The following is an 11,091-nucleotide window of genomic DNA, read 5'->3' on the forward strand; positions in this document are numbered from 1 at the left end:
CTTTCAGCTGTCTACACTCATCGGTGTCATGACCAACATCTTTGTGAAATCTACAATACTTGCTTTTATGTAGCTTTGCAGGATCAGCCTTCAAGGGTTTAGGCCAACAAATATCTTTATCTTTCTCGATTTCCATCAAGATCTGGCTTCTAGGAGCATTCAGCTTAGCGTATTTAGTGAACTTTTGCCCAAGTCCTCCCTTCTTGGGGGTTGAATCAGGGTTTTGCTCGGTTCTAGGATACTTGTCCTTAGCGATATACTCCAGATCGTTTTTCCGCTTCTTGCCTCCAGTGGGCTCATTACTCACTACGGTCTTCCTCATGCTCTCTTCCACCTTTATATACTTCCCTGCCCTATCCTGGAGCTGCAACATGCTTTCAGGGGGTGTTTGGCCAAGGACATCTTGAAAAACTCATCCCCGGTTCCTTGTTGCAGTGCTATCATTGTGACCTTGTCATCAAGGTCCGGGACTTATAAAGCTTCCTTTGTGAAACGATTCAGGTAGTCTCTCAAGGATTCCTTTGCTCTCTGCACAATGCTCATGAGGGATGCTGAACTTTTCTCATGCACTCTCCCACTGATGAATTGTTTAATGAAAGCCTGACTTAACTCTCTGAACGACCCAATAGAGTTTGGGGGTAAACGACTATACCACCTTTGAGCCATACCCGACAGGGTTTGAGGAAATGCCCGACACTTAATAGCATCATTCACGGGCTGCAACAGCAGTGCATTAGAGAATGTTCTAACATGATTAGCGGGATCTCCCGTGCCGTCATAAGTTTTTATAGTTGGCATCTTGAACTTCCTTGAGATATAGGCATTCATTATATCTTCAGTGAAGGGCGGGGTAGGATCATAAGGATCTCTAAGGGGTAGAAGATTGCTTGGATCAGCCCTTGGGACAACAACCCTTCTCTGCACTGGACCATCCATGTCTATGATAGAAGGAGGATTTCTCCCCCTAGGAGGTACTGGGGGTCTGGTGGTTTGGTGCGCCTCAGCCTTTGAATCTCAGCCTCGTGAGCCCTGATTCTTTCCTGCACTTCTTGGGGATTCGTCCCTTGGGTGCTTTGAGGGCGTTGGCTACCATCATCCATCGGCTCTTTGCTAGCACGTCTCCTTCTTGGGGCTACTTCATCATCTGAAGATTCAGAGTCTCTCTCAGTGTAAGGACCAGAAAATTCTTGATCCTCAGGGATATAAGCCAAACCTCGTATGTATGGGGGCGAACGCCCTCGTACTTCACTACATCCAGCATGTCCACTTCCTCCAACCTCGGGGTAAAGGGGCATCCCATAAGGGGGGTTAGTAGTAACAATAGTTGAATATTCGTACCCAATGGGTCGAGAATTCACAGGTGCATGTACCTTGAGTAGCCGATGAAATCGTCCTTTGTGGCTGAGGTTCAGTTGCCCATATCTGGGCTTCTCCTTGTGTGGTTGCATAGGTTGAGTGAGGAGGTACCTCCACAGTTGAAGAAATCACTTGGATTGTCCCTGTTGGTGTTCCTCCTCCAAGGGCTCTAACTGTTCTCCGTGTTTTCGCCATGGTTATTGTTGTGTTGTCCAACAGACGGCGTCAAATGTTATGGATAAAAAACTAAGGTTATTATTTGCTGTATTTATTGCTAAGGTTCGGGAGCTCAAGGCCTTTAATGGTTACTCTCGTGTATCGTAGCTTAACTCTGCCTTTACGAGATGCCTACGTATCTCTGTGAATTAGAGAATCAAGCCAAAAAACGTAGTTCTGATTTGTGGGGGTGAGACCCCTTATATAGATGTTGGTGGTCCTTGAATTGGACTTGATATAGGAGACTTGGTGATCAAGTCTCTGAATTAGAATGAACTTTGGGGTCCTAAATAGTAGGAAACTGATTCCTTATCCTTCTAGGTCCCTTAGAGGCTAATCTACAAGGATTTATGTCCTCATTGGGACTCTTTTCAATAGCTGATTTTTCCTTTATTAATTAATTACGAAATTAATTAATATTCAGGGTTTTTGGGTCTTCGTTGTTCGATCAGGCCTGATCTGGTCCATCAGGTCTGATCAATGTGTTAACATTTTTGGTCTGAATGTCATACATCTTCTTATTGGGCCTAGCAGCCCAAATCATGTATAATTACTGTAATATTTAATTACATAATCAGGATTTATTTATCTCTATCAATATATATGTATATATATAATTTGTCTGCTGTATTTCCTAATAAATTATTATATTTAGACTATAAACAAAAATAAGCTCATATCAATATCATAAATATCAAAATTTAATATTTTAAAAAATAATTAAATAAAAGTGATCATTAATATTACAAAATATGATAAATCATGTCAAGATATGGATTATATAACTAATTTAATACTGACTCATTTATCGTAAATATGTAAAAATATCTTATATTTAAAAAAAATAATTAATATAGAACTTAACTGTGTCTTGTACGGGCGCTAGTTTCCAATAAAGTAAGGATACGTTATCTTGTCTTCAGCCGAGGGGGAACATATCGTGAACAAAATTTTAGTTTTATTTTTAACGGTAATTTGAATAATCGAATTTTCAAGCTAACTTGAATCAATAGTGAATTACATTGTCTGCCTAATTAAGTGTCTGGTTGGGTGTTGGGCATTTGAGTTTATATGGGCGAATAGCCCATTTTATCCTAACTGTTTTGTAACTTAATAAATTTCACTTATTTTTTCCATTTTAATTGAAAAACTGAAAGTTAGGAAGTTTAGAGCATGTTTATTTCGTTTATTTCAACTATTTTTCAATTTTTTTAAGTAAATTGGAAAATTAAAAACATGTTCAAAACACAAATTTTCCAAAACAAATAATTTGAAAAATAGTAAAATCCGGTATTTTTCAAATTATAACTACGAATGTGAAAAATAACATTTTAATTTTTTCTAAACCTGGAAAAATGAATATGCTAGTTAAGCACCTAACCCACTTTGATCCTACCAAAGACAAACTTTTTTATATTTTTATTATTTTTAATTTTATATGATCAATTAACAATTTTGTAAATTTACTTAAAAAGTTAACAAAAAAGATGTAGCAGAGTAAACAACCAATATACTAATAACTTAATTTATGAACCTTATAAATTTTCAACACTATAATATCATATTTTTAAATTAAAAGTATAATACATATTTGTATAAAATAGTTTAATTTAACAACTATTTTGTTAATTTGATTAATATTAATATTTATATTATAAGAGGGAACTTAATAATATAATAACTAATAATTTATATGTTTGAAAAATAAAGAAAAGACTGATGACTAGAACTTAGTTATGAATTATTTCGTAGAAGATTTTCAAAAATTTTGTATATATTTGATTATACACAAAATAAATAATTTAGTTATGAGTTATTTTGTATTATGTTATTAATTGGATTATTTAATAAAAGCTACAAAATGATATATATTTAGAGTCATATAATTAGAGAGTTTCATTATGAGCCTATTTCAAAAGACTGATTTTATGCTTTATTTGTCACCTTTAATTATATTTTATCTAAAAAAGTTATTTTAAACATGTTAAAAAATATGTATATACAATTAAAATGTGAAACATTAAAATTATTTTACTAGTTACTCTTTTATATATTTAATTAAATTATCGTATCATTTATTTAATTTTTTAAGAAAACGGAAAATTGATCATATATTATTTTATTATTTAAAAAACATTCCCTCAATTTTTAACTATTTTCTTAGAAACAAAAATTAAAAAAAAAACAGAAAATAAAAAAGTGAAAAAAATTTCTAGAACTAAACAACCCCTCTTTCTCATTCTTCATTCTCGTCTTTCCTCCATTTTCTTTTATGTGTAGTTCATGATTCTTTTTTGACACTGTATATTTTTATTACATGTTTAACTTTGTGTAGTTTTAATATACTTTGTATAATTTTTTGTCAAGTGCTAATTTATTTGAAATTCTTGCGGTTTGCTTGTTAGGTGCATGGTTTTTAAATCCCATTTTAGTTGTTTATTTTTTACAATATTTTTTGTTTGTAATAATATGTATTTCAATACTCTTTTTTAAATTTTTAAATTTTTTGATTTTATATACATGTTAAGTTATTATATTAAAGGTTTTAAATTTTTAATAAAATTATAAGTGATGATTTACCAAACACGTTATCAAGTTACAAGTAATTTGTACCTAAAATTATCCAAATATCTAAATAACTTATAATTTGCTATATTTATATAACTTATATGACACTTTTAATCTTTAAATTATAATTCACATTTTTTAATAAATCCTAAATGGGCCCTAAATGAAATCGAATAAGCTTCATTAATGTACCCCAAATAGAAACTGAAGAAGGATATATTAAATTTGACTTCTACCCGATAATGAATTTTGGTAATTTCTTCTCCTATTATGGTCCAATTCTATTTTCTTTTCAAACCTCAAAAACTTTATTTGTTTTTGCCACAATTTTGTAAATTTATAATTTTTTACGGATGTTAGATTTTTAGTTGGCACGGACGATTTATAGCTCGAGCCCATCTTTAGGGGGATTAAAATTTGCAGTTACACCTAGGATTACAATGTTGTCCATGTGTGTTTCTGGATCACCCCAAAATAGTCGACAATTTGCTGTCAACTACATATGGGCTTTACCCATTTCAAACCGCACACTATATTTGGTGGGTAGGTTGCAGGTTGCAACTATTTTTTACTACAAACCAACTGTTATGTATGAAATTTTGGACATGACGAGAGGAGATTATGACATCTACAGGATCTACAGGACGGGAAGAGCAAGAGATCGTCTTAGACAACATAAGCAAAGAGGTTGACACCTGGGAATAAGACTCGGTCTAGCAGCTTCCGGATAAGTAGGAGAAAGAATAGGTATGCTTATCTCCACGATTAACAGCCACAATTCAAATGAGAGAAAAATGAGGGGAGGTTGGAGAAAAAGAAGGAAAGCAAAGAGGATAAGAAGATGAGTATGATCAATACAAACACACATACATCGGCTCACACCTGAGAAGAGAAAAAAGAACACCTCAACTCATGATCAACATTGCTTTGAGTATCTTGTCCTTCATTCTAAAAAAAAACTGTATTCATAGTAACGTAATTTAACCTCTTGTAAACACATATTCAAAAGATTAGTGGATCGTATTTTGGTTGGGTAGACATTCCCACCCGCAGTTTTTTCCCATTCACGGGTTTTCCGCTTCAACAGTTCTCTGTCTCATTTACTTTTATTTATTTTCGTTTTTCATCAAGGTTCGTGGTAGAATCAATCATAAACATAATCGAACTTAGCATTTAACCCACAAATTTTGGTGAAAACATTTGGCGCCGTCTGTGGGACACTTCCTAAAAATTTGATTAACACGTTACGATGGAAAACGGGAAAGAGCAAATCACGAATCAGGAAGGAGAAGCTGAGAATAGCAGAGATACGACATTGAGACAGTTGCAAGAAGAAATGGAGAAGATGCGTTCGGAAAATGAAGCATTGAAGAAGGAATTCACTACGGCTAAATCGAGAACCAAAACTACGACGAAGAAAACCATTCCAAGCGTAGTTAGACGTTTGGACATGGATGAAGCTGATGAATACAACCAAAACGGAGGGCCAGCGAATGGAACAGAAGATGTTATTGACGTAGAAGACGTGGAGGACGTACCGCATAATAAAGATGACATGGAAAGAAGACGTGACGAGCAACAATATGATGATCGTGACGATCGACGAGGGGAGACTGACAGGAGAAGATCGCGTTACAAAAGTACAAAATCCAGAAGTCAAGTTACAGAAGAATTTAGAAGAGAACTACAAGAAATGAGGGGCTTGATTGAAAGAATACCTGGTGTCCCAAAATCGTTGGAAAAGGCCACCCCAACAAGCTACGCAGATTCCCCTTTTCATGACAACATCGCCTTGGTTGATATGCCAAAACGTTTTACGGTACCTCCAATGAGACCGTATGATGGAACTAGTGATCCCATGGAGCACGTTGCACAATACAAACAACGAATGTTCACGGTACCAATCACACGTTATGTGTAAGGGTTTTGGTTCTACATTATCAGGACCAGCTTTGCAATGGTTCGTGAACCTTCCACAAGGAAGCATCAAGACATTTGTTGATCTGATAGATGCATTCAACTTATAATTTGCGAGCAGTCGAGTGTTCGAGAAGAGAACCAGTGACCTATACAAGATTGTCCAACGAAGCAGGGAGCCTTTGCGTGATTACTTGACAAGGTTCAACAGAGAAAAGGTGACCATCACCAATTGTGACGTCCCTACGGCTATCGAAGAATTCAGGCGGGGATTAGAACGAGAATCTCCACTTTACGAAGAATTGACAAAGTATCCATGTCGAACAATGGATGATGTGCAAGCCAAAGCCATGACACAAGTAAGATCGGAGGAAAACAGAATGGAAGAGGACGAGAAGTACTACAAGCCGTCGAGAAAAATTACGACACCAAGGTCCAGGGAATACAAGCCCTTTACTAGACCTAACAGAGATGAAGTACACGTTAACTCGACGCGAGAGTCCAATGAGTGGAAGAGAGAGGAACATAGTGATTGGAGGAAAGATCCCAATCTTCCATCAACTTATGACATCTATGGCTTCACGATAACGCCTTCAGCCATGGTGAAGGAGTTTACCAAGTTGGGAGGAGTAGTGAAGTGGCCAGTGAAGAGCAATAAACCAAAAGCCAACCCGGATTCCAAACTATGGTGTGATTATTATGGAGATTATGGACACAAAACTTATGACTGTGTGGCCTTGCGAAGAGAGCTACAATTTCTGACCAGGAAAGGATACCTCACAGAATTCATGGCGTCAAAGAAAACATCTTATGTTAGAAAAAATACGTCTCCGAGAAGAAACGACGCGACACCATTGAGACAGCCACCACCTCCACCACATCACAAGGTGATCAACTTCATCTCAGGAGGGTCGGAAGTATGTGGATCAACATATTCATAGGCCAAGAGAGCATCCAGAGAAACAAACATACGAGTTGTAGAAGTGGGGGTTGGCAATGACAATATACCATCCTTGATGTTTGGCGAATCAGACAAAAAGAACATACGAGAACCACAACAAGATGGGTTAGTCATCTCATTACCCGTGGGAAACTGTTTAATCAAAAGAATATTAGTGGACAACGGAAGTGCTGTCAACATCATGATGCTGAGCACGTTGACACAAATGGGATTAGCAGAAAGTGACATGATCAAGAAGTCGACAACATTAGTGAGGTTCAGTGGTGAGACAAAGCGCACATTGGGGGAGATCACGTTACCAACATATGCCCAAGGGGTCAATCTCTTTGAAATTGTTTGCATAATTGATGTGGATTCGAGTTACAACATAATCATGGAAAGACCATGGATACACAACTTGAAGGCGGTGCCATCAACATATCACCAAGTATTAAAATTCCCAACACCATGGGGGGCTCAAGAATAAGAGGTGATCAAACCATGGCTCGGGACTGTTACATGACGTGTCTAAAGCCTACTGTCCAACATCAGGGAGACAAGACGCATGTAGCCACGGTAACAGGGCCGGAGCAATTAGCTGAAGTAGATTTGACAGTAGGGGATAAGAAGGTGTTAATTGGTGAAGACCTTTCTCCAACAATTGAAGCCAACTTGATAAGTTTCTTAACCACGAGACTGGACGTTTTTGCATGGGATGATGGAGACATAACGGGAATCGACCCAAATGTCATTACACACAAGTTGAATGTAGACCCTAGTTACACACCCGTCCAACAAAAATGAAGGAAGTTTGCGGTTGACAGAAACAAGATAATAAATGACGAGGTGGAAAGGCTCATCAAGGCTGGCATGATTTAAGAAGTTGATTACCCCGAATGGTTAGCGAATGTCGTCATCGTACAGAAGAAAAATAGGAAATGGAGAGTTTGTGTTGATTACACGGATTTGAACAAAGCTTTCCCTAAAGATCCTTATCCATTACCTCACATTGACACCATGGTGGATTCAACGGCTGGTCATGAATTACTCACATTCCTGGACGCGTCGAGTGGCTTCAATCAAATCCAAATGGAACCGTCTAACTGCGAAAATACTGCATTTATAACAGACAGGGGGATATACTGTTATCTTGCCATGCCTTTTGGACTGAGAAATGCTGGAGCTACGTTTCAAAGACTGGTCAACAAAGTATTTAAAGAACAGATAGGATGGACAATAGAAGTCTACATTGATGACATGGTCGTCAAGTCTGTCAACGCAGAAAGTCATGTACGTGATCTTCAAGAAGTGTTCGGTATACTGAGGTCATACAACATGAAGTTAAACCCATCCAAATGCAACTTTGCTGTGTCGTCAGGAAAGTTCCTTGGACACATGGTGACAAGAAAAGGAATTGAAGCAAGTCCAGAACAAGTTAAGGCGATCTTCGAATTAAAAAGTCCATCTAACGTCAAGGAAGTACATAAACTGACAGAAAGAGTGGCAGCTTTGAACAGGTTCATTTCACGATCGTCGGACAGGTGCATGCTTTTTTATAACGTGTTGAGAAAGAACAAAGGGTTCCCATGGTCTGAAAAACATGAGACTGCCATGAATAACTTGAAGAAGTATCTGACTACACCACCACTTCTCTCCAAACCCATTCAAGGAGAGGACTTGTATGTGTATTTGTCAGTAACTGATCATGCAGTAAGTGGCGTTCTTGTCAAAGAGGATGAAGGCGTCCAATCGCATATGTATTACATCAGTAAGAGCTTAGTAGATGCAGAAACAAGGTACACATCTCTTGAAAAGTTAGTACTTGCATTAGCCATGACTTTTATTAAATTGAGACATTAATTTGAGTCACATAAGATATATGTCATGACGAACTTCCCCTTGAGGAACGTCTTAAGCAAACCAGATTTGACGGGGAGAATGGCGAAGTGGGCAATACGACTAAGTACTTATGACATCACATACGATACAAGGACTGCCATAAAGTCACAAGCTTTGGCTGATTTTGTGGCCGATTTCAGTCCAAGCCAAATGACGGACGCTGAACAAGAGTTTCGGCAAATTCTTTCGAGGGTAGACATGAAGCCATGGACGCTGTATACAGACGGAGCATCTAACGTCAATGGAACAGGATTGGGGCTTGCCCTCAAATCGCCACAGGGGGATATGATAGCCCAATCGGTATGCTGTGACTTCAAAGCCACGAAAAATGAGGCCGAGTATGAAGCATTAATCATGAGACTTACAGTTGCTAAAGAAATGAAGATAAAAAACATTGACATTAAGTGTGATTCGTTACTTATTGTCAATCATGTCAGGGGCTCCTATGAAGCCAAAGATCCTAAAATGGCGGCTTACCTCGACATTACAAAAGGACTAACCGACCACTTTGATAACTTCAGCATAGAACAGGACCCAAGGGAGAATAATATGCAAACTGACGCATTGGATGGATTGGGAGCTGTGTTCAAGAATTTAGGCCTCAACAATATTCCAGTAGTCCACATCATGAAGCATTTTATGGAAAGACTAGCTCGTGGGACAGAAACAATGACTCTTGATCAACACAATGATAACACCAGTGAACACGTAGATGATTGGATAAAGGTGTTCAAAATTTACTTACAATTTGGAACAGTGCCGACCAACAACAATGAAGCAAGGGTTCTTAGGATGAAGGCGTCAAGGTTCACGATCATAGATGGGGAATTATTTAAGAAATCTTCTACAGGGCTGCTGTAAAGGTGTTTGTAAAGGCATGAAGCAGACATGGTGTTAGGAGATGCACATGAAGGTGAATACAGAAATCATATTAATGGAAGAAATCTGTCTTTAAAAATTCTACGTTTGGGATACTATTGGACGACGCTAAGACAAGATGCCCTAAACTATGTGAAGAAATGTGACGCTTGTCAACGACATGCACCCGTCATACATCAATCATCCGAAAAGCTCTACATGTCTATTCCATCTTGGCCTTTCATGAAATGGGGAATGGACATTGTGGGAAAAATGCCACCAACACCTGGACATAAAGTGTTTATGTTGGCTATGACCGATTATTTCTCGAAATGGATTGAGGCGAAGGCATTCAAACAAATGACGTCAAAGGAAGTGATTTCATTCATCAAACGAAACATTCTTTGCAAGTTTGGAGTACCATCTGAAATCATTTGTGACAATGGATCACAATTCATCAGTGACAAGACAGAAGCATTTTGCAAGCGTTGGAACATTGGTTTAATCAAGTTGACGCCAAGATACGCCCAAGCCAATGAACAAGCCGAGTCAAGCAACAAGATTATAATCAACAACTTAAAAAGATGACTGATGACTTGCAGAGGAAAGTGGGCTGAAGAATTTCCTTTGGTATTCTGGTCAGATAGAACAACTTCAAAGACGTCTACAGGACATACGCCTTACAGTCTAGTTTATGGTACTGAAGCTGTGCTACCAACAGAGATCATGGTGCCAACGGCAAGATATGGACTTTTGACGAATGATGTGAACAATGTAGAATTATCACATGACAAGGACACAGTAGATGAGCTGAGGGAAATGGCAAAGATCAGGGTGGCTACTTATCAACAAAGAGTAGCCAATATCGACAATAAACAAGTTTACATAAGGACTTTCCGTGTTGGCGACATGGTGCTAATGAAGACATTCCAGAACACGATGGACGTGACAGCAGGGAAGTTTGCTGACACTTGGGAAGGGCCTTATCTCATAGAAGCAGTCGTAGGACGTGGGGCATACCGACTGTCCACTATGGATGGAATGCAAGTACCAAGAGCCTGGAACGCTTTACACCTAAAACTTTATCATGTGTAAAGTTTTCTATCCCATCTTTTTAAGTCTCTGATTTTAGAAGTTATTGATCAATAAGTCGATTAGGACATAAGTAGTTTTTGCGTGTCGTTTGTGTTTGTCATGACTTTGTGTGTTGTTTGTTATCGTTTGCTTTTGGTAAAACTTCAATGGGAGATCAATTTTATAATTCAATTCGTTATGAATTACTTATTATGCAATGTGGTTATGCTTTCAAAGTTATGAATTACTTGAGTAAGATACAT

The 11,091-nt window shown here is 37.8% G+C and overlaps 2 protein-coding genes across 2 annotated transcripts; both read left to right on the forward strand.

The window, feature by feature from the left end:
* Positions 1-8,935: 8,935 nt before the first annotated feature.
* LOC141691270 (uncharacterized) lies at positions 8,936-9,757 on the forward strand. The gene has a single exon (XM_074496007.1). It carries the CDS (start codon positions 8,936-8,938, stop codon positions 9,755-9,757), a length of 822 nt encoding a protein of 273 aa, XP_074352108.1.
* A 588-nt stretch (positions 9,758-10,345) lies between these two features.
* On the forward strand, positions 10,346-10,849 carry LOC141691271 (uncharacterized). Its single transcript, XM_074496008.1, has one exon. It carries the CDS (start codon positions 10,346-10,348, stop codon positions 10,847-10,849), a length of 504 nt encoding a protein of 167 aa, XP_074352109.1.
* Positions 10,850-11,091: the final 242 nt, after the last annotated feature.

This window comes from Apium graveolens, chromosome 10, assembly GCF_009905375.1.
Source record: "Apium graveolens cultivar Ventura chromosome 10, ASM990537v1, whole genome shotgun sequence".
In the NCBI taxonomy this organism is placed as follows: domain Eukaryota; kingdom Viridiplantae; phylum Streptophyta; class Magnoliopsida; order Apiales; family Apiaceae; genus Apium; species Apium graveolens.